Source organism: Dasypus novemcinctus, unplaced genomic scaffold (genome assembly GCF_030445035.2).
Source record: "Dasypus novemcinctus isolate mDasNov1 unplaced genomic scaffold, mDasNov1.1.hap2 scaffold_157, whole genome shotgun sequence".
NCBI lineage: Eukaryota > Metazoa > Chordata > Mammalia > Cingulata > Dasypodidae > Dasypus > Dasypus novemcinctus.
Window position 1 is genome coordinate 409152 of NW_026688157.1, and position 27984 is coordinate 437135.

The window sequence follows — 27984 nt, forward strand, 5'->3', positions numbered from 1 at the left end:
ACCCCCTCCAGTTGTCTGCTCTCTGTGTCCATTCACTGTGTGTTCTTCTGTGACCGCTTCTATTTGTATCAGCGGCACCAGGAATCTGTGTTTCTTTTTGTTGTGTAATCTTGTTGTGTCAGCTCTCCGTGTGGGTGGTCCCATTCTTAGGCAGGCTGCACTTTCTTTCACCCGGGGCGGCTCTCCTTACGGGGCGCATTCCTTGTGCGTGGGGCTCCCCTACGCAGGGGACACCCCTGCGTGGCACAGCACTCCTTGCGCGCATCAGCACTGAGCATGGGCCAGCTCCACACGGGTCAAGGAGGCCCGGGGTTTGAACCGTGGATCTCCCGTGTGGTAGACGGACGCCCTAACCGCTGGGCCAAGTCCGCCACCTCTAACCATTCTTGACCTGCTCTTTTTTCTCTCTTATAATTTTTTTTTCAGTATGGCTCTTATAGAGATGTTCTAAAGTTGCCACGTCATCAGTACAGTGATTTCTTAAAAATAGCAGCATCTCTTAAAAACGTGCCCATTTGTCTAATTTCTTCTTTTAGTCTTATGTATTAAAAGAAGCCCAAAGGGAGGGAAAAAAAGCCCAGCAGGAAAACCTTTAGCCGGTCATTTGGTGAACAGTAATTATGTGCCTAAGAATTCTGGATGGTAAACAGGTGAAGAGGAAGGATTTCTATGGGGAGGGCTGTGTGAGGACAAGTCCCAACAGCCAGAGGAGCTCCCCTCACTGTGTTTCCTTTCTTTCCCACTTGTTCCTCATCATGACCTGCTGCCAAGTTCCTCACTTCTGGTTTTCTCGGCCAGGACTGTGAGAGAAAATCTCATCTTACTCTTTATAGTCCTTCCAGCCTGTATTGTTATATAATGTACTTTTAAATATTTCAAGGAAAATTGTTAAAATTTTGCAATAATAGATACTAAAGCTGGAAGAATTTAGGTTCCTTTTTCAAACAACAGGTATTCTTTGAATAGTTACTTGAGAGATGATAAGTTATATCGAAAAACCTTACAGTTGATTAAAACTATTCTCAATTCCCCAGTGCTGTTTTGGGACTATATCCCCAGGTTTCCATAGTTTAGATATTTAGTACAAATATCAATAAATAACATTTTTGGAATTGTAACTTTGAACTGTAGCGCATCCAGGCACTACAAATGTAGATTTTTCTGTGGGTCCCTGAAAAAAAGTAGTGAAATAGAAAGTTGGTTTTGAAAACACGTAATGGTTAAAACTTACCTCCTTACCACGGTTCTCAAATTTTAGTATGCATGTGAATTACCTAGGAATCTTGTTAAAATAGAGATTCTGATTTAGGAGGCCTGGGTAGGAATCTAAGATTTTGCATTTCTAACCATACTCTTGAGTAGCAAAATAGATAATAATTGTTTTCCTTGAAGTTCTTAATAATGCCACTGGGCTTAGAAGTTTAATACAGTCTTGCTAGTTGGCTATGTAGTGGCTAAAAGCATCAGCAAACTCATTCGTCAGAAGAACTCCTTGGACATGCATTTAGGGGGTAAATCCTTCATCTCTGACACTGCAGCAGTGGCTTCCATGGGTCAGGAATTTGTTGTCTTGCCCTGGCCTCTCTGATTCCCTGGACACAGCGTCTGGGCAGAGGTGTCCTGGACAGCAGCAGGAGCTAGAACGTGCTTACCAGCCAAGATCCTCTGTGCTAGAGAGGAGAGTGAGGAGTGACTGGTGTCTATCCCTCTCTCAGCTTGATTTCATATTCATAGCTCTCTGAAAATTCTGTTAATGCCACCTACTGTGGATCCCCCCAGGAGAGGAGAGAGGAGTAAGATTTTATCCATTCTCATCCTTGCCAGCCCAGTGCTGCTTTAATAATCTACCACTTGGCCCCAGATTCGGTGGGCAAACCATCTCTTCTGTTTCCTTTAAAGAAAAACAAAAGGAAAGCATCCACACTCCTAGAAACATTGTATTATTTTTTCCTTTGGACTACTTTTCCTGCTTAGTAAATATTCGCAGAGTTGACTGACCCAGGGAACCTTGAAAATTTTTTTTTTTTCTTTATATAAAAACTCCTACCCAAAATATATATTTTGTCTAGGTATCCAGAAACATAAGCCCTAATTTAGTGTACTTGCTGATAAAATATATACAGAACCAGGTTTAATATGCTAATGTAAGCTTAATACTACATATATAACTTTTCATTTGTCTTTTGATTTTTTTTTCCTTCTTACAGTTCATAAACAGAGGAAAATTGCAGTGGTTCAACCAGAAAAACAGTAAGTAATACTATGTTTGAACAATGACATTTAAGTGTTGAATATTTAGAAAAATAAATATTTCAAAGAGTATATTTCTTCATGTTATTTTCTCAGAGGGAAGCATAATCCTTTAATTCAACTTTTGATAGTTTCCTATACTTCCCCTTACAGTATATGCATTTTCTAAAATGGCGTTATATACAAAAAGGTAAAATGCATTCTCAGGATGTTACCCAAATTGAGTTTCTTTTAGCTTTTAGGGGCTTAAGGCATTTGAATTAAGAAGAGCAAATATGAGGCTTCATGCTGTTATTTGTTAAGGAAGAGCAAAAAGTGTGAATTTAGGATATGATTTGTCATAGTGAAAAAGAAACTGAAAACTTAAGGTAGAAGGCAGCAACTCTAAAAGACAAGAAGACATACACACTCAAAGGAGTGTGACTTTATGTCTCATCAAGAAACCTTTATAGCATATCTTCACACAGCTTTTGAGAAACAATTTTTGGTGCCTGCAAACTGTGAAAACACAATTTTCTTTGCATATGTGTATGTTTTTAAACTTTCATGTTTTGGTTTTTATGTACTTTATAGCTACCTTTGCTGCTATGCAAGTAATAAAACTGCCAATAGAAGCAGAGAAAAAAGCTACAAAGTTCTCTTCCAGCTAGAAGACTAGCTAGCTAGCAGCTAGCTAGCTAGATAACAGAAAACTTGCCTTAGATTTTTCTTCAACTTAGTTGTTAGGATTGATTGAAAGTTTTAGTCTGAAACACTCTGAAAAGATAAATTAGCATTTTTCCATACTTGCTGTGTACAAATAATTGTTTTTTTCATAACATAATTTGTTTTTAATTTTGAAACTGTTGGAAAAAGAAAACAGACCTTATATAAGAAATGTTTCTGTTTTATTGACTATTGCAAAAATGAATAGTTTCCTTGTGGTTTAAGAATTCCACAAGAAATTCTATAATGTGCTGCCCAAATCAATGAAAAGAAAGTTTTTTTTCAACATATGATACCACAATACTATCTATAGACTGTCATTGCTTCATAAGAACCTGACATACAGTTTTAAAAGCAATCACTGATAAGAAAAGAAAAAAAAAAAGGTATGATCAATGTAGTACCTTCCACTGTAGAATTTTGCAGCCTGCCACATTTGTTTACTTCGTAGAGTTGAAGAAAACCAACCCTCACACTTTACTGACCTCAGTGATAATCTAACTCTTGCTGTGTTTTCTTGGCCCAGAATACCATCTTCAAGGACTGTCCACGAGGGCCTGAGGAATCAGGAGCTGAACACTACAGATGCAGGTATACGTGTATGTAACCTTATAGGAAAGAGACGCCCTGAGGCTCTTTTAATGGACTAGATATAAAAATAATACTTTGAAGTGTTATAACTGCCTGTTATGTCTTACTTCATAATCATCTCTAGACTCATATTTCTGCCCATTTATAATAATTGGAGCCGTTCTTCATTGATCACCTTTTTTGTGCCACGGGCTCTGGATTTTATCTTCTTTGAGTTTAGATAAAGGCCCAAGCCACTGGACTAGTGGGTCTTCCCAGGACTACTCTTGACTCCCCTTTGCTGGCTGTATAATGCCTAGCATCTAGGCTATGTGGATTTTGATGCAGATTGGGCATCCAGATGGTATTTAGCAAATACCTAGAAAGAAAAGAAACTGAGGTCACAAATCTTTTGAGTAGAAGGGTCAGAAATGGAACCCAAATCTTTGCAATTCCAAAACCTGCACTTTTGTGTCTTCCACCCACTGCTATTTCATTATGCCATTTTTATGTACGTAGAGGAGCAGAGCTGTGTTAGCTCCTTCTTTAATGAATTGCTGGCCATTCTAAAGCCCACAGAAACTGCTGAATGAAGACATTATCATCTCACACATGACCTCAGCCAAGGCTTTTTGGTTTGGATGGTCATAGGTCAGGTTCCCTCGGGCATAGAGTTGGGGGCTCTGAGATTTGCATGCAGGAGTTTTAATGGGATTTGCTTTGGGGAACACCTCCTGAAATGGGGAAAGGTAAGAGGATTGGATAAAGAGAGAAGTTGAGCTGCAATACAATAACAACAGAGGTTTCTACCAGTCCCATGGGGAGCCTTGGAGCCCAGTGTAGCTGCTTAGAGTCATCCCCATTTGAGGTGTGGAGACCTCAGTTATTCTACGATGTGAACTGGTCACTGGAAGTAGGCTGCTGGTCACTTCTCCTCTCTCACAGGGGGTGGGACCTTGGGCAGGGTGACTCTCCTGAGGAGAGCAGCCCCCAGCTGAAGGCAGTTTCTGGGATAAGGACTTAAAGCTGAAAGCTGTAAGCTGCCAACATTCCTAGCCACAAGGAGTTTAAATACCTTAATCCTGAAGGGGGGATCTGGGTGTCACACCATAGGCTCTACTACAGAGTTCAAATGGAAAAACCGGTGCTGAGACTGCATTCTTAATTAAAGAGCAAACATTATGCACTTAGGTTACTAGTTACCATGAACAGTGTGCACACAACTTCTCTCCTTAACATTAGATTAACTGGACATTATTCCTTGAAGAACCTCTCTGTTTTATATCAAAATAAAGATGTTTTCGTCTATTTGAATTTTTTACATTGAATAGCTGAATTGCTCACTACTATTCTGGAATTAAAAATAAATATATTGACATACAGTGTTCATACAGAGAAGGGTATAAATCTTAATTGTACACCACAAATAATTTCCCTAACATGTAATCGGCACCATCCCTAGATCAAAAACCAACATTACTAGTGCCCCAGAAGCATCCTTTATATTCCTCCTGAACGTAATCACTGCCATGAGTACTAGCATCCTAGATGAGTTTTGTCTGCTTCTAAACTGTAGATAAATGAATCATACAGTATGTACTCTTTCGTGTGTGGCTAGTTTCCTCACTTGTTTGTGAAATTCATCCATGTCATTGCATGTAGCAAAAGTTTTATTCGTTTTCATTGTTTTATAAAATTCTATTGTATGGTCATTTGCCAATTCATTTATTGTGTATGGGGATGATGATGATGATGATAATTATAGAAGTTGTGGGATTACGGAACAGACATCCATAAAATACAGGACTCCCATATATCACCCCCCTACCACCTTGCATTGGAATGTAGGACATTTGTTACAATTGATGATAGTGCATTTTTATGATTATACTATTACTTAAAATCCATGGTTTAACTAAGGTTTCCCTGTTTGTGTAGCGTAGTTCCATGGATTTAAAAAACTCTTATACAATTACCATATATACATTCTAACATTACCCCTTTTTAAAAATCAATTTTATTGATACATATTAATAAAGCATACAGTCCATCTAAAGTGTGCAGTCCATCCAAAGTGTGCAATCATGGCATTTGGTATAATCACATAGATGTAAATTCATCACTCGAATCATTATTAGAACATTTTCATTATTCCAATAATAATAATAAAAAAAAACAGATGGTAAAAAAGCTCTACCCCTTAAAAATCACTGTTCAGTCTCTCTATGCTTCCCCTGCCATACATAATTGCTACTCTGTCTTTTTAATTTATTTGTATTTTGTATAGATGAAGTCAAACAATATGTAGTACCTTTTGTTTAGTTTCTTTTACTTAGTGTATTTCCTTTTTTTAACATTAATGGAAGATTGTTAATATAGCTACATAATATGCACTACATCCCATATTTTGCTTTGGTTGTATATTTGCCTGATATTAACATTTTGTAACATTAATATACATTTATTCAGTTTCAGAAAAACAATTTTATGTATGCAGTATTATCCATATTTATTTCACATGAGGTTTCGCTATGTAATATACTCTGAGGTTAAATTTTTTAGCTGTCCTTCTAGTAATGTGCATGACCTTAGACATTCCGTCAACCATTGTCATACCCATATATTAGCACTATAGTTACAAACATTATGATGTGCTTTCACCATTTCTGTTCATATCCAAAGATTTATGTCCAACCATACCAATTTTGTACAGATCAACCCCACCTTTCCATTCTCTAACCTCATTGTATTTTCTGGTGGCCTGTATTCTAGTTATTAAATCCATGAGTTTACGCAATATATTTAGTTCATAATAGCACAGTCATTCAGTATTTGTCCTTTTGTGTCTGACTTGCTTCACTCAACATAATGTCCTCCAGGCTGATCTGTGTTGTTATATGCTTCACAACTTCATTTCTTCTTACAGCTGCATAACATTCCATTGTGTGTCTACACCACAGTTTATCAGTTCATCGGTTGATGGACATCTGGGTTGTTTCCATCTGTAGGTAATTGTGAATAATGCCACTGTGAACATCAGGGTGCAGATATCTGTTCATGTCCCTGCTCTCAGTTCTTCTGGGTATATAACTAATAGTGGTATTGCTGAGTCATATGGAAAATCTATATTCAGCTTCCTTAGGAATTGCCAAACAATCCTCCACAGTGACTGTACCACCAATAGTGAATTAAACATTCCTTTCTCTCCACATCTTCTCCGACACTTGAAGTTTCCCATCTTTTTAATAGTGGCCATTCTGATAGGTGTGAAATGATATCTCATTGTAGCTTTGATTTGCGTTTCACTAATTGCTAGTGATGTTGAACAATTTTTCATGTGTTTTTTTGAAGTTTGTTTCATCTTTGGACAAATGTCTAAGTTTTTTGCCCAGTTTTTAATCAGGACGTCAGTTGTTTTATTTTTTAGTTGTAGCATCTCTTTATATATCATGGATACTAAACCCTTATTGAAGACGTAATTTCCAAATATTTTATCCCATTGAGTTGGCTGCCTTTTCACCTTTTTGACAAAGTCCTTTGAGGTGTTTAATTTTGAACATTTTTTTTCCTTTTGCTTTGGGTGTAAGGTCCAAGAAACTACCACTAACCCAAAGATCTTGAAGATGTTTCCCTACATTTTCTTCTAGTAGTTTTATGGTCTTGGCTTTTATATTTAGATTTTTTTCCAGTTTGAGTTGATTTTTACATGGGAGCAGTGAGATAGGGATCCTCTTTCATTCTTTTGATTATGGATATACAGTTCTCTCAGCACCATTTGTTATAAAGACTGTTTTGTCCTCTTAATGTGAAGGTTTATTTCTGGACTCTCAATTATATTCTGCTGATGAACGTGTCTCTCTTTATGGCAATACCGTGTTCTTTTGACCCACTTAGCTATGTAATTTGTATCAAGGTCAGGCAGTGAAATTGCTCCTACATCACTATTCTTTTTTAGAATGCTTTTGACCATTCATTTCCCTTCCAAATAAATTTGGTAATTGCCTTTTCTATTTTTGTAAGGTAGGTTGTTGGAATTTTTATTGGTATTACATTGAATCTAAATCAGTTTGGGCAGGATTGACATCTTCATGATATTTTGTCTTCCAGTCCATGAACATGGAATATCTTTCCATTTGTTTAGGTCTTCTTTGAGTTCTTTTAGCAGTGTTTTGTAGTTTTCTAAATATAAGTCCTGTATATGTTTGGCTAAATTGATTCCTACGTTTTGAGTCTTTTTGTTACCGTTGTAAATAGAAATTTTTTTTCCAGATTTCCTCCTCAAATTGTTCATGACTGGTGTACAGAAACATTACTGATTTTTGCATGCTGATCTTGTATCCTGCTTCTTTGCTAAACTCATTTATTATCTCCAAGTAGCTTTGTTATAGACATTTCAGAATTTTCTAAATATAGGATCATGTCATCTGTGAATAGTGAGAGTTTTACTTCCTCTTTACCTATTCAGATGTCTTTTTTTTTCCTTGTCTAACTGCTCTTAAGTAGAACTTTTATTAAATGTTGAATAACAGTGGTTACAGTGGGCATCCTTGTCTTCTTCCCGTTCTTAGAGGGAAAGCCTTCAACCTTTACTCATTGAGTTCATTGGCTTAGGTTTTTCATATATGCCCATTATCATATTGAGGAACTTTCCTTCTATCTTTCAAAGTGTTTTTATCAAGAAAAAATGCTGGATTTTGTCAAATGCCTTTTCTGTATCGATTGAGATGATTGTGTGTTTTTTCTCCTTCAATTTCTTAATGTGGTGTATTATATTAATTGATTTTCTTGTGTTAAACCATTTACATACCAGGAATAAATTGCACTTGGTCATGGTATATAATTCTTTTAATATGCTGTTGGATTCAATTTGCAAGTATTTTGTTGAGAATTTTTGCCTCTTTGTTCATTAGAGAGATTGGTCTGTAATTTTCTTGTAGTATCTTTATCTGGCTTTGCTATAAGGGTGATGTTGGCTTCATAAAATGTTTTGTGTAGTTTTCCCTCCTCTTCAATTTTTTGGAATAGTTTAAACAAGATTGGTGTTAATTCTTCTTGAAATGCTTGTAAAGCCATCTGGTCCTGGACTTTTCTTTGTTGCGATATTTTTGGTGACTAGCTCAATATCTTTAAATGTGATTGGTTTAAATTCTTTTATTTCTTGTCAATGTAGATTGTGCATTTCTAGGAATTTGTCCATTTCATCTGTACTGTCTTAATTTGTTATCATTCATTTTCTCATATTCTCTTATGATCCTTTTTATTTTTATGGGATCAGTCATAATGTCCCCCCTTTCATTTCTGATTTTTATTTATCTTCTCAAAGAACCAGTTTTTGGTTTTGTTGAGTTTCTCAATTTCTTTCATTTCTGCTCTAATCTTTATTATTTCTTTCTTTCTGTTTGTTTGGCTTGCTGTTCTCTTTCTGATTTCTTCAGTAGTTCAATTAGGTCTTTGATTTTAGGTCTTTCTTCTTTTTTAATATATATATTTAGGGCTATAAATTTCCCTCTCAGCACTGCCTTTGCTGTTTCACGTTAGTTTTAATAAGTTGTAATCTTTTTTTCATTCGTCTCAAGGTATTTACTAATTTCTCTCACAGTTTCTTCTTTGACCCACTGATTGTTTAGGAACACATTGTTTTGCGAATTTTATACCTTTCCCGTCGCTTACTGATTTCCAGTTTCATTCCATTATGATCTGGGAAGGTGCTTCATATAATTTCAGTCTTTTTATATTTATTGAGACCTGCCTTGTGACCTAACATGTCATCTATCCTGGTTGGGTGCATAGATATTTGTGACTCTTAGGTCTTCCTGGTTGATTGTCCCTTTTATTAATATAAAATGGCCTTCTGCATCTCTTATAACTTTTTTGCACTTAAAGTTGGTTTTATCTGATATTAATATAGATATCTGCTTTTTTTGGTTATTATTTGCATGGAATATCTTTTTCCAACTTTTCATTTTCAGCTTGTTTTGTATCCCTGGTTCTAAGTTGAGTCTCCTGTAGACAGCATTTGGATGGCTTGTGTTTTTTATCTGTTCGCATTCAGTGATATTACTGTAAATGCTTTATTAACTTCCACCATTTTATTCTTTGGATTTCATATGTCATATCTTATTTTTGTCTGTCTTTTTACTCATTTGGTTATCCTTTCTGCTGATTTTGCCTTCTACACTCTCCTCCAAACCTCTCTTATCTTTTTATTTTGGGCTGTAAGTCTTCCTTTAATGCTTCCTGCGAAGCCAGATTTTTTTTTTTTTTAATGAGATCTCTTATTTTCTGTTTATTTGTGAATATTTTAAACTCATCTTCATATTTGAAGGACAGTTTTGCTGGATAAAGAATTCTTGGCTGGAAATTTTTCTCTTTCAGTGTCCTAATTGTCTTCTCACCGCTGTGGCTTCTGATGAGAAATCCACACTTAAGTCTTACTGGGTGTCCCTTGTATGTGCTGATTTTCTTCTCCCTTGCTGCTCAGAATTTTCTCTTTCTTTGACATTTGACATTCTTAGAAGTATGTGTTGGAGTAGATCTATTCACATTTATTCTGATTGGGTACAGTGCATTTCTTGGACATGTAAATTCATTTCTTTCATGAGAGTTGGAAAATCATCAGCCATTATTTCCTCAAATACTCTTTCTGCCCCCTTTTCCCTTCTTTTTTCTTTCTGGAACTTCTATGACATGTATGTTGTCACACTTCATGTTATTATTCAACTCCTTGAGCCCCTGCTCTATTTTTTCCATTCTTTTCTCTCTTCGTTTTTCCCCTCTTCTATTTCTGACCGGCAAATAAGTACATTCCTGCAGCCCTGAAAGTGACTCCTTCCAGGCAGCAGGAGCAGGTGGTATCTGCGTGGGTCGGCTATTCTATCTTCTGTATCATTTATTCTTCCTTCTATACCTTCGAGTCTGCTGTTGTATTCCTCTCATGTTGTTGGGGTTTTTTTGTTTGTTTGTTTTTTGAGGACTAGGGCGGGAGGACGAACCTGGGACCTCTTATGTGGGAAGCTGGTGCTCAACCACTGAGCCACATCAGCTTCCCTGAGTTGGTTTTTTTGTTTGTCTTATTGTATTTGTTTTCTAGTTTTTCAGGAGGTACTGGGAACCGAACCCAGGGCCTCCCAAGTGGTGTGGCCCCACTTGGCCTGAACTGCTTGAGCCACATCTGCTCCCCTAATGTGTGTTGTCGTTTTTTTTTTTAAGATTTATTTATTTCTCCCCCCTCCCCACCCTGGTTGTCTGTTCTCTGTGTCTATTTGCTGTGTCTTCTTTGTCCACTTTTGTTGTTGTCAGCGGCACGGGAATCTGTGTTTCTTTTTGTTGCGTCATTTTGTTGTGTCAGCTCTCCGTGTGTGCGGCACCATTCCTGGGCAGGCTGCACTTTCTTTTGTGCTGGGCGGCTCTCCTTACTGGGCGCACTCCTGGCACGTGGGACTCCCCTATGCGGGGACACCCCTGAGTGGCACAGCACTCCTTGTGCACATCAGCACTGCGCATGGGCCAGCTCCACACTGGTCAAGGAGGCCTGGGGTTTGAACCGCGGACCTCCATGTGGTAGATGGATGCCCTAACCACCGGGCCAAGTCCGCAGCCCCTAATTTGTTTTTAATCACACCTATCATGTCTTTTATTGTCATGAGCTCTGTTATTTTTCCATTCGGGTTTTTTAATTTTTCTTTATGCTCACTCAGTGTCTTCTTGATGTCCTTTATTTCTTTAGCCATATTATCTTTCAACTCATTAATTTGAATCGGGGAAATTTGTATGAATCACATTGATTAGTTGCCTCAGATCCTTTGTTTCTTCTGGGGTTTTGATATAATCCTTTGCTTGAACCTTTTCTTCCATTTTGTTACTATGGCTTGTAATTGTTTTGCTGATGTCTAGGCATCTTATTATGATGGTAAGTTTACTCTGAGTTCACATCTACACAATTTCTCATGTAGGGATTTCGTGGGGGTAGGCTGTATGTCAGTCTTTGATTCTTGGTTCAATCTGTTCTAGCTCTTTAGGATTATCCCTATTTAGTGCACAAATCTGTGCCCTGGACCCAGTAATGGGTTGCAGACCCACTTCAAGAGCCTTGTGGAGGGACCCTATAAAGGCCTGAAAAAGCCTCTCAGATTTACTGTTTCTTCACATGTACTTCCTTGGTCTGCCAGCAGATGGCAGCCTTTTTGGCAGCCCTCTCAGTTCAAACCCTGGTTGGATTGTGTTTGCTGCAATGCTGACTGCAAAATGCAACAGAGGATCTTGCCTCAGGGCTATTCAGAGCCTAGCAAATCAAACTTACCCAGAGGTAATTGACCAACTTTTGTAGGCCGCCCCTCCCTTTTCCTGGGTAGGAAATAATTCCACTCCCCTCTGTGTCCTCAACAACCAGTCCTGGTCAGCAGGGAGGGTGTTTGAGAGGGTTTCTATCTTTAGCCCCTTTCCAGCTCACAAGGCAAACAATGGTGTGACTCCCCCTTGGCCTGAAGGGCTCATGCGACACAGCAGACCAAACTTGTTGGCCAAAAACTGAATCAGCCTTAAGCTGCATCCCTCTCTCTTCCCTTTCCTGAGGAGGTGGACCCTTGCAGCCCTCTCTGTGTAGAGCCACCAGTCTCCTACAGAGGCTGGAGAATTCACAGCTGTCTGCTCCAAAGGTTGGGGATGGGAAGTGGCAGCTCAGCTTTTACTCAGTGTGTTTTGGGATTCTTTTCCTTTGCCTCTCTCTCTTCTGGGTGGTGTCTAGCCTTCCCCTGGTGCCCTTAAACATTTTTAAAGGCCTTTGCTCCTGTCCTCTTGCTCTTTTTGGGGGGAGAGAAATAAGTTCTGTGTCTCTCTAATCCTCCATCTTCCCAGAAGTCCCAACATCACCCCTTTTAATCCTCTTCAGATACATATTTCCGCACTGTTAATTGCATTAACAGTGTTGTGCTACCATCACCACCATCCATTACCTAAACATTTTCATCATTCCAAATACGAACGCTGTACATTTCAAGCCTTAACTTTCCATTCCCTATCCCCACATCATCCCCTGGTAACCTGTACTCTAGAATCTGACTCTCTATGAGTTTGCTTATTCTAATTGTTTCAAATCAATGAGATCCCACAATATTTGTCCTTTAATGTCAGGCTTATTTTACTCAAATTGATGTCTTCAGGGTTCATAAGTGTTGTCACTTATATTAGTACCTCATTCCTTTTTACAACTGAATATTATTCCATTGTATGTATATACCACATTTTATTTATCCATCAGTTGATCAATACTTGGGTTGCTTCCATATTTTTGCAGTTGTGAATAATGCCGCTACGAATCATTTTGCAAATATCTGTTTGCATCCCTGCTTTCAGTTCTTATGGGTTTATACATATTAGAGGGATTGCCAGGTTATATGGTAGTTCTACACTTAGCTTTCTGAGGAAGTGCCAAACTGTCTTCTACAGCGACTGTACCGTTTTATATTCCTACCAGGAATAAATGAGTGTCCCTGTTTCTCTACATCCTATCTAATACTTTTCCTTTTTTTTAAAAAAAAAAAAATCAACAACCATTCTAATTGGTGTGAAATTGTATCTCATTGTACTTTTGATATGCATTTCCTTAACGGCTAATGGTATTCAGCATCTTTTCATGTGCTTTCAGACCATTTGTATATCTTCTTTGGAGAGATGTCTGTTCAAGTCTTTTGCCTATTTTTAAATTGGGTTGCTTTTCTTTTTGCTGTTAAGTTGAAAGATTTCTATGTATTTTGAATAGTAAACCTGTACCAGATACGTGGTTTCCAAATATTTTCTCCCATTGTTTAGGTTGTCATTTTACTTTCGTGATGAAGTACTTTGAGGCACAAAAGTTTTAAATTTTCATGAGATTCCATTTATCTTTTGTCCTTTTGTTGCTTGCGCTTTGGGTATAAAGTTTTAAGAAACCATTGCCTAACACACGGTCCTGAAGATACTACCCTGCATTTTCTTCTAGGAGTTTAATAGCTCTAGCTTTTATATTTAGGCCTTTGATTTTTGTATATGGTGTAAGGTAGGGGTAGTTTTTTGTTTGTTTTTTGTTTTTTTGTTTTTTTTGGCAAATGGAGATCCAGTCTTCCCAGTACCATTAGTTGAAGAGACTGTTCTTTCCCAATTGAGTGGTCTTTGCCACTTTTTCAAAAATCAGCTGGCCATAACTGTGAGAGTTGATTTCTAAGCTCGCAATTTGATTTCTTTAGGCTATATATCTGTCCTTGTGCCAGTGTCATGCTGTTTGATTACTGCGGCTTTGTAATAAGTTTTTGTTTTTGTTTTAAGATTTATTTATTTATTTAATTCGCCCCCTCCCCCGGTTGTCTGTTCTCTGTGTCTATTTGCTGCGTCTTGTTTCTTTGTCCGCTTCTGTTGTCGTCAGCGGGGAAGTGTGGGTGCGCCATTCCTGGGCAGGCTGCACTTTCTTTCGCGCTGGGCGGCTCTCCTTACGGGCGCACTCCTTGCGCGTTGGGCTCCTCTATGCGGGGGACACCCCTGCGTGGCAGGGCACTCCTTGCGTGCATCAGCACTGCGCATGGGCCAGCTCCACACGGGTCAAGGAGGCCCGGGGTTTGAACCGCGGACCTCTGGTGTGGTAGACGGACTCCCTAACCACTGGGCCAAGTCCGTTTCCCTGTAATAAGTTTTAAGATTGGGAAATGTGAGTCCTTCAACTTCATTCTTATTTTTCAAGATGGTTTTAGCTATTTGGGACCCCTTACTCTTTCCTATATATTTGATGCTTGACCTTTACATTTCTGCAGAAAATGGTGTTGGAATTTTGATTGGGATTCCATTGAATCTGTAAATTGCTTTATGTAGTGTTGATGTCTTAATGATATTTAGTCCTCCAATCCATGAATATGGAATGTCCTTCCATTTATTTAAATCTTCTTTGATTTCTTTTAGCAGTGTTTTGTAGTTTTCTGTATATAAGTCCTTTACATTCTTCCTTAGATTTATTCCTAGATATTTGATTCTTTAGTTGCTATTGTGAATGGAATTCTTTTCTCAATTTCTTCTTCAGTTTGTTCGTTGTTTGTATATGGAAACATTATGATTTTGGCATGTTGATCTTGTCCCCTTTGCTGAATTCATTAACTCTAGGAGCTTTGTTGTAGATGTTTCAGGATTTTCTGTATTTAGGATTATATCATCTGCAAATAGGGAAAATTTTACTTCTTCCTTTCCAACTTTGATGCCTTTTATTTGTTTTTATTGCCTAACTACTCTGACAAGAACTTTGAGTACACTGCTAAATAACAGATGACAGTGGGCATCCTTATCTTATTCCTGATCTTAGAGGGAAGGCTTTCAGTCTTTCACCATGTGATGCTAGCTGAAACAAGCATATTCATAAAGTCAGAACTAGAATACAGGTTGCCAGGGGCCAAGAAGGGGAGGAGAATGGGGAGTTAATGTTTAATTGATACAGAGTTGCTGTTTGGGGTGATGAAAAGTTGTTGGCAATGGATGGTAGAGATGAAGTCCCAATTTTGCATATGTAATTAATATTACTGAATTTTATATTCAAAAACGGAGAAACAGGAAAATTTTAGGTTCTATGTAAGTTACGACAACAAAAACAACCCATAGAACTCTATAACACAGAGTGAACCGTAATGTAGGCAGTGGGCTAAAATTAATCACATAATTGTAATAATCTTGTTTCATCAAGTCTAACAAAGGACCATAGTAATGCAAAATGTTAGTAATAGGAAAAACTGTGTGTATGAGAGGGGGTATGTGGGAACTCTGGACTTTTCTGCATGATTTTTCTGTACACCTACAACTGCTCTAATTTTTTAAAATGTAAATCACATTTGGGCTTAAATGAAGCCCAAAATAGTTGAAGAAAGGGGCCTTTCAGCCCAGTTATCTCCCAAAATACCAGAAGAACCTAAATAGGTGATCACAGCATACTTTCAACTGTCCGTGGAATCCCAAAGATCAGAAAGGTCCCACCACATTGAGGGTTGACAACGTATTAGTTTGTCAGTTTTGAGACAAATTGTATTTCTGGTTACCGTACACCATCAATCCCTAGAAATATTCCAGTGTGGATTATTGAATAGGTAGTTTTTGAAGACCTAAAGAAGAAACAATTTATCATCAGGAATCATCATGGGTTCTTTAAATAAATTTCCATTTCCTTTATTAATAGAAGTACAGAGCTTTGGAACAATGTAGTATTACATCATAGTATTCATCAGGATACAATTCAGGACATTGTTTGATTTCAGAGTTGTTGTACGTCTAAGGTATTTCAAGGGCACCCTCAGACAGTGTGTTAAATTAAAAAATACCTAATTCCTAACTTCACCCAATTGGTGTATATTCTTGTTTTCCCCAGCAAATCCAACTTTGGACACATGGGATAGAGAATGAGTCTGTTCTGAATATTTGTTTCTCTTGATTTCCCAGTCATGATTAATGGAAAATATTGCTGTCCAAAGATATACTTCAACCACCGTTGCTTCTCAGGGCCATACCTTAACAAAGGAAGAATTGCTGAGCTGCCTCAATGTGTAGGACCCGGGAACTGTGTTCTGGTCCTCAGAGAGGTAAGGTTCTAACCTAGAGCAAAAGGACTTGGGTATGTCACAACAGCCTTATAGGCTTATTGCATGCTGTAGGCATGACGACTTCAATTTTTATCAAAAGTTATTTTCTTACATAGTGGACAGTGAACTATAGAAGTAATTATTTCTACTCCTTAGGAGACATTCACCTAAGCAGTTCTTCATGTGGTCGTTCATTTCTGTCAGTGTAGAAAGGTCTTTTGTCAGAGACCAGATGAGCACTATGTAAGAGTAAACGGAGATTAGTCTACGACCAAGAAGCTATTTGGCATTAATGCAGGGGCCCGTGATAGATAAAGCTGCATATCTGCTGGGCTTGCAGAGCTTCCCAGCCAGCATGCGGTGCTGTAGGTAACAGATGTGAGAAAGCATCGAACCTTTCCATCCTTAGGGTGAGAAGGCAGGGTCAAGGGCAGCTGGAACTTCTGAGTCAGCCACAGGAAGGTTCAGTGTCCTGAGTAAATCCATTTTCTGTGTGTACCATTACTGGTAAAGGATTTGGACACATGTGCTAGAATAAGTTGAAATTGATGGTGCCTGTTTCTTCCTGACTGTAACGTTTTGAATGTTTAAGAGGAACTCGAGTTACTTGCATCTTTGGGCAGCTGTTTTGTCTTCAGTGTTACTTGGTTCACATTTGTTAATTAATAAATGGTCTTAATGGACTAAGGATAGCAGGAGTGCTGTGGTTCTGATGGTCTTCTTTTTCCTTCCCATTCCACATTTGTGCTTGGAAAACGGAGCTCAGGTCCTCACTTTACTTATCAATGCAGCCTATAAACCCAGTCGTGTCCTTCGGGAGCTCCAGCTGGACAAAGACTCTGTGTGGCATGGATGTGGGGAAGTCCTAAAAGCCAAGTGAGTGGGCTAACCTGCCTTTTATTTTTATTCATATCTAATAATAGGTCCCAGAATCAGTTCTTCTGTGGGTAATACTAGAATACTTATGTTCCCTAGGGCACTGCTTCACGTATCTGTGGTGAAGGACTAGGTTTGTTTTCTTTTTTAAATTTCCATTCTGTCATGAACCAATCATTACTTTTATAATATATGCTAAAAAATGAACTATTGGAATTAAAGAGTTTGAAATTTAAAAGATGTATAAGATACAAACCCAATTTGTTGTTATTAGAATCAAGAGACATAACATTTTTTCAAATTACTATAAAAGTTTGTAAGCATTCCCTCATGCTTTCTAACCTGATCTGGTCATGGATGGGTAACAATTGGCAGGTCATGTTGGTTTGCAGACCACACTCTGAGGAGCACTGCTCTAGCGTGAAGAAAATGTAAGGAAGTCACTTTTCTTTTAGTAATAGCGTAGAAGTTACTATTTGAAAACCTTAAGCTTAGGAACAGAAAGCAAGATCTTGATTTTGCTAATTTCTATTTTTGGGAAAATAATTTTGCTTTTAGTTGTTACAGTTTACCTTACCAGATTGTAAATGTAAGTACAATGTACATAAACTCTTAATGGTTTTTAAAGGCCTCAAACTGTAACGGACATAGATTATTCTAAGAATCAAAAAGCACTTTTCAGCTCTATTAATTTGCCTAATTTTTATCTCTGAGTAATCACTAGCCCAATAAACTTGGCATTTGATGTCTCCCAATGGCAGATATAAGGGAAAGAGTTATCGGGCTACTGTTGAAATAGTGAAAACAGCTGATCGGGTGACTGAATTCTGCCGGCAAACCTGTATCAAACTGGAATGCTGTCCTAACCTCTTCGGTCCACAGATGGTTCTGGATAAGTGTTCTGAGAACTGCTCTGTACTTACAAAGACCAAATACAGTGAGTCTTGTTTTTCAAATGTGTGAAACTGTAGTTGCTGACCATACCTTACATCCTGGAAATTTTTTTATATTGCAAACATCTATGTATGACAGAGATTGGCAGACTTTTTCCATGAAGGGCTATATAGTAAACATTTTAGGCTGTGGGCCATCTGGTTTCTGCTGCATATTCTTCTATGTTTTGTTTTATTTTTACTTTTGTAACAGCCCTCTTAAAAATGTAAAAAACATTTTTAGCTCAGGGCCATACAAAACAAGCCTTGGGCCAGAATTGGCCCAATAGTCCTAGTTTTTTGCCAACCTTTATATGTAATATATATATATATTATCTATAGAATCTAATAGGATATGTAATTTATTCATACATTCTGCAAGTATTATGTGCCCACTCTGTGCTGCCACTGTTCTGGCACTAGGATATAGCATTAAAGAAAGCAAAATTCTTATCCTCATGAAGCTTACATTAAGTGGGAGGCAGAAAATAAACAAGTGTTACAAATATACAGAGATTAGTATATGGCAAAAAATGAAATAAGGTGAGCAAGCAAAGTAGGAGAGTGAGGGGAGACTGGGAGCTGGGTGCAGTTTATGAGTCATCTGGGAAGTTTTCCTGACAGAACAACCTGGGAGAAGTAAGAGAGCCAGCCATGCAGGCACCTGGAAGGGGTAGCTATTAGAAAAATTCCATTTATAAAAAAGAACACACAAGTCATAGATATGGAGAAAATAGTCTCAACACATATATCTGACAAGTAGCTTCTCTCCAGAATATACAAGAACTCTCACAATTAAAAGAGAAACGAGACGTCCTAGAATTAGATAATGGTGATAGTTGCACAATATAGTGAATATACTAAAAACTACTGAATTGTACACTTTAAAATGAATTTTATGTTATGTGAATTAAATCTCAATAGAAAATTTATGAAATTTGAAAAACGAAAGTTTTGAACAATGAATAAAAGAGTTGTACATCTTCACAAGTTGTACAAATGGCCAATAAACACATGAAAAAGTGCTTAATATTATTCATTGCGAGGGAAATGCAAATTAAAACAACAATGAAAAATTTCTGTGTACTTACTAGAATAGCTAAAATTTTAAAAAAGGATGGACAGTCCCACGGGTGGGTGAAGATATAGAACAACTAAATCTCTGATATATTGCTGGTAGGAGTGTAAAATTATATAAACATTTTAGAAAACTGTTTGGCAGGTTTTTCAGCAGTTAATCATACATTCACCCTATGAACCAGCAATTCCATTCCTAGGTATTTATTCAAGGGAAATGCAAACATGCCCACAAAAAGTCTTGTGTAGGAATGTTCACTGCAACTAAATGAATAATAATCAAAACTTGGAAACAGCTCATGTACCCATCAACAGAAAAATGGATAAACTGGTATATTCAGACAATGGAATGCTATTCATCAGTCAAAAAGGATGAACCACCAGTACACTCAGAGTATAGATGAAGCCCAGAAACATTCTGAACATTTTGAAGCCATGCATAAAAGTATACCTACTATATGGTTCCATAGATGAGGCAGAACTTACTTATGGTGATAGATTTCACAATAGTGTTTGCTTCTGGTGAGGGAATTGACAGGTAAGAGACACAAGGGAACTTTATAGTGATACAAGGTGTTCTGTATTTTGATAGGGGAAGGATTATTTAGGTTTAAGCATTTGTCAGTACTACTCATGTACGCTTAAGATCTGTGCATTCCCCTGTATGGAATTTAAACCTCAATAAAATATATATAGTGCATCTGTTTTCTACTGTGCTAGTAGAACTCTTGTTGTTTTGAGTTGCACAAAAATAATGAAGCTATTTCATTTTTCTTTGTCATCCACATTTAGCACACTATTATGGAAAGAAGAAAAATAAAAGAATTGGGAGGCCACCTGGTGGGCATAGTAACTTAGCGTGTGCACTGAAAAAAGCCAGTAAGAGGAGAAAGAGGCGGAAAAATGTTTTTGTTCATAAGAAGAAACGTTGCTCTACATCTGTTGATAATACCCCAGCAGGTTCTCCCCAGGTACAAGGGCTGTATTCTATGTGTAATGTCCAGAAGCCAGTGACTGCTGCTTTACAATACGGACAGACTAATACCCGGGTCTTTGTCATTCAGTCCGTGGCAGTGGAATATGGTTTTGTGGCCCAGGAACTGGTTTGTCCTGACTTTCACCATGAGACTTCTTTCCTTGTTCTCTAGGGAAGTGGAGGTGAAGACGAGGATGACCCAGATGAAGGGGATGATGACTCCCTAAGCGAGGGCAGTACTTCTGAGCAGCAGGATGAGCTACAGGAAGAGTCAGAAATGTCAGAAAAGAAGTCGTGCTCCTCCTCTCCTACCCAAAGTGAGATATCCACATCTCTGCCTCTGGGCAGAGAAAGGAGAAAAAGAGAGCTTCGTACTTTTTCATTTTCTGATGATGAGAATAAACCTCCTTCACCAAAGGTACTCATTGAAGAAATAGTTTCTTTTTTCTCTCTCTCTCTAGAATTTCCCTGTAGAATCTAATTGTTAATGATGCTGGCATTCCACTTCTTTCAATACAGGTTTAAGTTAAATTTCCTGGGTCACTTTAAAAATTATTCCAAATGAAGTGCTTTACCTGTGTTTCAAGGATTATGTGGAGATCAGCTACTTAGAAGAGGGAAGGTGTCTCTCAGAGTGACTGCTTATTTTTAAGTGAAAAAAAAAAAGCTTAATTGCTAGCTTATTCATGGCCTGTCATTTAGTCTAGGGGGGGACTGCCTTTTTAATTATTTTTCATAATTTGTATAGTTTTGTAGAAATAAATTGCTTATCCTTTTGATTCTGGCTAAGTAATTTTGAGTACGTTTTAGTATGTGTAATATATACATATATGTACATTATAAAATAAATATACACATATACATGCACACACACAGACACACCCTAAAAAAATGGCACTTAAGTTAGTGTTTTACAAGTGGATTGCCTTTTTAAAAGATTCTGTGAACACAAGCAACAAATGATTTCTCCTAGCAATTTATAGTTAAAGTTGTTCTTATTGGAAATGCCATCTCATCCACGCCAGCACCCTACCAAAAGTGAGTTGAAAAAGGCCACAGAACAAATTGGAGATTTAAAAAGTATTTTTCTCATTTAAGTCATCTGGATTATTTATGCCAAAATATTGAGATAAGTTCTTCCCCTTTGATATATTTTGTTATAAAAGATAAACATTTCCTGAGGACCTAATGTGTATGGGCCTTTCTCATCTTTGCTGGAAGAAATCATATCGTAAAACCGTTTTAAAACAGACTCAAAAGATTATGCATTTATAGAGAGACTTGTTTAGAATAAAATATCTCTTATTCCATTTGACTTTGTTGTGGGGGGTGAAGGAAATAAGGATTGAAGTTGCTGAAAGGCTTCACCTGGACAGTAACCCCTTGAAGTGGAGTGTGGCAGATGTTGTGCGGTTCATCCGATCCACCGACTGTGCTCCATTAGCAAGAATATTCCTAGACCAGGTAATCATGGACACCTAGTAACGTTATTACATTAGCAATAGGTCTCTTTAGCAAACGACTCCGAGTATACTAGTAGTCAACAATTTAGTCTTAGGGAAATGTTTTAAAACAAAAGAATAAATTCATTTTGGTTCCCTATTCAAGAGTGGAAAGATGATAAAAGTTCATCTGACATACTCCATAGTTGAAGCAGGTTGTCAGAGCATTCCTATTTTTCCTAAAAATTTGATTCCATCCCCAAATATTCAAATGGCTTAGAATCAATCATGCCGTGCTAATTTTCCTCATCTATGCCAAAATAATGACTTGTTTTGAAAAAATATTAACATTTGCAATGTCTTAGTGATTAATTTTAAGGCAAGTTTTCTGAAACAGAAGTGGTCTTGTGTACTTAAATATTGAAATAAATTTTTGTTTTGATAATTGTGGATGTTCAGAACTGAACATCTTTGAATAACTTATCAGGTTTTTATGAATGCTATACGGTAGGGCAGCATTGAAGTTTATAGTTCATAAGAAATACGAAATAATATTTTCTTTTGGGTTTAAAGAACCCTCTAAAACATGTTTCTTTTCGTACAATTAGTTGCCAGCTACAGGGCTAGTTTTCTAAATTTCTGCTAAAAAGAGCCTCTGTAGAATGAATTCTTATCCTTGGTAAACCTTTATTAATTCTGAAGATTCACTAGTATGAAAGTTTATGCGAAGCATTTTAAAGGAAATGTGGGATGTTAGTTTAAAGGAAAAACATAATGAAAGCAAAGCACAGGGACTCAGATTTTGACAAAGTCATAGTGAATGGGGACTGTCACGATTAAGCAGCCATTCATGTGCACATCATAGATAATTTGTATTTTATGCCTTAACAGGAAATTGATGGACAGGCTCTGTTGCTCCTTACCCTTCCCACTGTTCAAGAGTGCATGGACTTAAAATTGGGCCCTGCCATCAAACTTTGCCATCACATAGAGAGGATCAAGTTTGCTTTTTATGAGCAGTTTGCCAACTGAGAAGGACAACCAAAGTGAACTGGATCTTTGAAGCACAAATGCAGCAAATCCTTTGCCCTGCTCTAGAAGGGGAGCTGAAGTAGTCCTGGGGCTCTGCGCCCTGCAGGTGTCAGCTTGTTCTCTTTGCACTTTCAGGGAAGAAGGACCCATACCAAGGAAGCAAAAACTGTGCACAGAAGTGGCTCTTCTGCCAGTGGAAATGTAGGCATCTCTTATTCAGCAGATTGCAATTTTTAAAAAATAAACGTTGTGAGGAAAAGACTCAGAAGAAGAATAAGCATTTCCAGTGATGTGGCCTGAACACAAAGAAGAATCTAGGCTGCTGGAAAGCATCCTTTTGGTTGTTTTCTTTTCATTCTGTTCCTTCCCATTGTAGATTGAGCTTTGTTCTTGCTTCCTCTTTCTTGGAAAGAGAGGACTTAGCTTTAAGTTGGCACTGATTTGGGACTGTATTTAAGGCACATCAGTGCTTCATTGTTATTATGTTTTTTAAGCTTTTCTAAATTAAAGCAGTTCATTCTGGGGATGATTATATGGCTCTAGGGTTTTGAATGTACAATCACACTTTGATCCGTTTTAAATCTATTCCTAGGGGATTCCTTTGTCACTACCTCTGTTGATAACTGAGCTTACAGCCATGTATGAGGTATTTTGTATAATGCCATTTTAAAGCTACATTAACACTAAAATTTATGATAGAATTTGGAGGGAGAAAATACCATTTACTTTCTTAAAAACATTATGTGGGCATTTACACCTGTTTATTAGTTGACCTAATCTAAGAACTCTCCTGTCATTGTTCTTGACCTACCTTGGGCTACCTGTTTTAAGGAACATCTCAAAAATTGTTGGTATTTCAGTGAAATTGTTCTCTCTCCCCTTGTTCTCAGGGGGACTTCGGTAGCTTTTATTTTGCCTTTGCTTTACTCTACAGTTATTTATCTAACTCTTTCATTTCTAGAGTCCTTGCTTTGGGTGGAAATCAGCAGGTGTTCCTTGGACTCAAAATAAAGCCCGCTTCTCCTTCTTTCTCCATGTCTCCTGGTAGACAGCGTGGAAGCATGAGGGAGAAAATGTGTTTTGGAGCTGATGCAGAGTGTGGAGTTTCTATAGCAGTGTCCTCAGTGTCTGGATAAAGAGTGAGAAGTGGTTAAGACTAAAAAACTCTCTGTCTAGCCTAGCCACTTTCATGCTCTTCTGTGGTTAAACCTTTAAATTGAATGTAATCTACACTCTGAGGATCGCCACTTAACAACTCAGTATTCTTTTAGGTGTTTCTTAATGACCCAGCTCAAGTTGACATGAAACTTAAGGAGAATTTTCACTTAGGATTGCACTGTCAGCTCTTACTGGATAATAGTATTTACTGTACTGCTCTAGCCATGAGGAACAAGGAAAGATACATACATTGTCTCCTTTAAACGGATTGCTTTGCTAGCTTTTTTTTTGGGGGGGGGGCGGCGCAGGTTGGTTTCCAATCAACCAGCAAATTATAACCTAATCATTCCTATTTAAGACTTGAAAATGAAAATGTTTTAAATCTGCAATCTGGGAAAAGTCTAGCTATACAAATAAGTAATATTATAAATGTTTAAACGAATGGTGATTCTTTTCCTTTTCTCTCTCTTCCCCACCTACCCCTAACTTGTTTTTATGTACATTGGCAAACAGTCTGCACTCTGATCATCTCTTTACTGGATAATTCATGAACCACTTAAGTCCTCCCACCAAACCATATATTAAAGCATCAATTCTTCACTTAGGTTACTACCAGATATATTTGTAAAGAGGTTTCATTTAAGTAAAAGAAGGTATGTTTGAATTTACTTAGCGATCCAGTTTTTCAAATTTGGTCATTCCATGTCCATGGAAGAGACACATATATAATGTGTATGAGTCTATTAGCATTAAGCAGGCAGACTTTTGTGAAGTGGTTTTAGTGATCTTACTTAATAAAATTTCCTGAGAGCTCAGCAGTCACGCACATAGGCCAAAATGAGCCCTTAAGGAAGATCAATGGAACAAAAACTTCTGGAACTTTAATGTTTTGGGACTCACATTGTTATCTTATTTAGGGAAATGAATTGTATTTCCTTTAAGAGGGAATTTCACAAACTCAACAACAGTAAATATGTGATTTTGTTGCTTTTGACTTCTACAGAAACTACTGAATTTAGAACCACCTCCCTTCACTGAAAAGTGAGAGGCACCACTTTTAAGTAGCTTCTGGTCAGGGTCGATTCGGACCCACCAGGCTTTTAGTACTCATACTTTATCCATATCATGATTTTCTCCTTAGAGAAGCTGACTCTAGATTGGGCAAGTAAGTGGGAATTCTCTGAATGTTTCTCTTATTCTCCTATTGATAAATAGTTTTTCAGGCAACTGCATTAAAGAAACATTATATTCTCCCAGCCCCCACTCCCAAATATCATGAGAGGATACTTATTTGGTAATTTGGCACAGGACATTTTTTTTTCTTTTTTTAGGAGGTACCAGGGATTGGACCCAGGACCTCATACATGCAAAGCAGGCGCTCAACCACTGAGCTACACCTACTCCCCCAGGACATTTTTTAAAGTATAAAATTAAGATTCCATTTGCCTCATAAAGCTGCAGGGGCTGGTCTGGACAGCATTGACAATCTGATTCCAGGGATTCTGAAACAGATTTCAGCCTCATAATAACTCACCCTGTTGAGATAAAACTTTTGTATGTTGCCCATAGGTCCATGACCTTTGTTTTTCTAAAGAAACCAGTCTCAAGTTTATGAGATGTGCCTTGTGAGGGAAATGCATTTGTCTGGATTTTACCTGCAATTGACCCCACACCCTGCCTAAGGTCAGAAAGGAAAGTTTCCCATGATCCACTTTTGATCCTGAATTGATAAGCTTGGAAACTGGGCATTGGACTATATCGTTCTCCTGGCTTTTAAAAGGTTGACTGAACAATATTAGCCTGTTAACTGCCGTTGCAGTATGTTTGACAAACCTTTCACTGCATATGCAGATTTGTTGTGACATTCTAGCCGTATTTTATGGGTTTCTGGGAATTACAGTCTTTTCCATTGTAAACCACCTCCACACTTCTCAGTATAAGCAGAATTGAAGTGGCTAAGTCAGGGAATGCGTAATTGGGGGCTGTAGCTTTTACTCTATCTGCCTTTCTTTTGCAGTGTAGGTGGCTCCCAGCCTCTAACTAATAATGAGATCTGAGAAGGGTACTTACCAACTTCTTGAAGACATGGGCTTCTTGGTAAATATTTTTGAATTTTGATAGAGGCCGACAGGGAAAACAAGTTCAGAACTTGGCCTTTATATAAAGCCTCTCCTCCTGGAGGTGAAATTAATCTTACTATGTGAGAGAGGGCTTTGCACAATAGCTTCCTGAGAATTTGATTACATTTTACTCCTCCTCCAGTACCGGTACAGTAGCTAATGTGGTATTTGAATAAAATTTAAAAGCTATAGGAAGTCCCTAAGTGGGGTAGGACTCAGAACCATTCCTGTCACTCAAGCCAAAAAGTGTTTCTGGGAAACACACAAAACATCAGGGAATCATTAACAAAGTAGGTAAGATTTATCTAGATGGAAACATTGGGAAAACTGTTACAGGCATGTATATCTATCACCAAAGACTTGTGTTTAAGATGCTCTTTACTGGTTTGGTTAATTCTCACAGAAACTTTGAGAGAGTCATTAAAAGCTTAGCATCAACAATGGAAACCCACCAGGGGTTTGAACTCTGGACCTGTGTATTGGAAGTGTTCTCTCTGTGTGGGCACACACGCACGTGCATGTGTGTGCAAATTCAGGACTGTTCTCTGTTATCAGTAGGAGATTTATTGGCCTTATGAAGCTGAAAGAGAAGGCATCACTAACAGAAATGAAGTGTAAATCTTGGTGGAGATCAGGTGACCCCTTAAAAAAATTTGAATGTCTTTGGTCCTGGGTCCACTCCAAGTAACCAAGTGTCATGGTCATGGTGCTGACTCAGAAAGTTTAGTACAGAGGACAGAGGGCCTCCTGCAAAACCAAAAAGGAACCAGTCACTTTCATTCAATTATAATTCTTTCTTGACTTCATTCACTTTAAAATGTTTTGCTAAGGAATTTTGATGTCTCCCATCCCTTGTGTAAGAATATTCTTACTTTGGAAATTTGAAATTTATCCAAACAAGCCACCTATGAACTTGAAGCTTTGGCAGAAGAGTTCTAAACTCAAAGCCCAGTCCAACTAGATCTGGTTTCAAGCCCACTCCCTTGGGCTTTCCTCAGTACTTCCTTCAGACCAACAGATAGCCGGTCTTTTTTCTGAGGACAGCATCAGGGGTGCAGGTACAGAAAGTGCCAGGTGATGAATGCTCTGGAGAGTGATTTTCTTGGATGTGGTGTTTCAGAAGTCTTAGATTTTCACAAGAACCATCAAAACCAGGAGGAGGCCTTGGGAGTATGGAGAAATAGGCCTAAAGCTCCTTCCCTTTCTGCCTTTCTGACTTCACACACCTGTTGGGTCTTTCCTGGTGCTTTGGCCCGTCACAAGGGACTCTTTTAAAAGAGGAACATGCCATAGCCTTGCACAAGCCTTCAGCACCAGCAGGAAACCACTGGCCCTGAGCCAAGTGAGAAAGGGTCTCTAATTCTGGGGGCCAAGGCCAGTGCTGGCTGTGAAATTGTACCATTGCTGATGGGAGTGCTTGTTCTCAGGATCTGTAGAGATGCCCAACCCAAGAGTGTCCACATGGTTTATTCAGTCAGCTGCATGTCTAGCTTGGCAGAATGTTGGTGGGTGAATAGTGTTGAAAGGGTGAGGGGAGGCTTAGGGGCAAATCAAGTCACACAGCAGATGATTGAGGATGGTTATGAACTTCAGGCAAAGTTAAAGCTAGGCAGTTCCTTAGCTCCTTTTGTAAGAAGTCTCTGGGGAAAGAAGTTTGAATGTTTCTTTTGAGAGTTTAAGTACTCCCTTTGTTTCATTCTCCCCCTCTCCCCCTTTTTGGTTGCATATTCTCTAAAGACAATCAGAGGCCTGCCAGGGAAGGACTCCTGGCTGGTTCCAGCACTGTCCTTAGGCCTCTTTCTAATACTAACTCCTTGGAACTGATGCACTTTGTTTAATGTATTTTGCCTTTTTTTTTTTAAGCTGCTTGTTTGCAACAAATGAAATGCATATTGCATTGTATCTTTCCTGATTACTGTTTTTCCCCTTTAAGTTCAAAAGTTATGCATTGAGGATAAAGTACACTTAAGGAGAAATGCGCACAAGTATACCTATTAAAATAACTCCCATCAAGCTTGATGGTATAACTTCAAAGGATTAAAAGAAAAACTATTTTGGACGAATATTTTGCGTGGTTTTTGTTTTATTGTTTTTGTAAATAAGAGTGTATATAAAGTGTGGTATATTATGATAGTTTTAAGTGATTGTGAGAAAATAAAAGAAAGCACGTCTTAGGGCTATGTTTCACTTCATTTGTGCTGCTTTGACAGCAAGGAAGACAACTTGTCCAGAATAACCCCTTCAAACATTTTTCCAGTGGGGCCTCAG

General features: G+C 38.0%; 1 protein-coding gene across 3 annotated transcripts in view; it reads left to right on the forward strand.

Moving 5' to 3' along the window:
* SFMBT1 (Scm like with four mbt domains 1) overlaps positions 1 to 27891 on the forward strand; it is a 191524-nt gene extending 163633 nt beyond the window's left edge. For all 3 annotated transcript variants that reach the window (XM_071213612.1, XM_071213613.1, XM_058292609.2), the window contains 9 exons: positions 2208 to 2250; positions 3482 to 3546; positions 15964 to 16103; positions 16870 to 16979; positions 17741 to 17916; positions 19781 to 19959; positions 20137 to 20382; positions 21300 to 21428; positions 22298 to 27891. In XM_071213612.1, coding sequence (XP_071069713.1) covers positions 2208 to 2250; positions 3482 to 3546; positions 15964 to 16103; positions 16870 to 16979; positions 17741 to 17916; positions 19781 to 19959; positions 20137 to 20382; positions 21300 to 21428; positions 22298 to 22438 — 1229 coding nt within the window. In that variant the 3' untranslated portion in view covers positions 22439 to 27891. The remainder of the gene's footprint in view (positions 1 to 2207; positions 2251 to 3481; positions 3547 to 15963; positions 16104 to 16869; positions 16980 to 17740; positions 17917 to 19780; positions 19960 to 20136; positions 20383 to 21299; positions 21429 to 22297) is intronic.
* Positions 27892 to 27984: the final 93 nt, after the last annotated feature.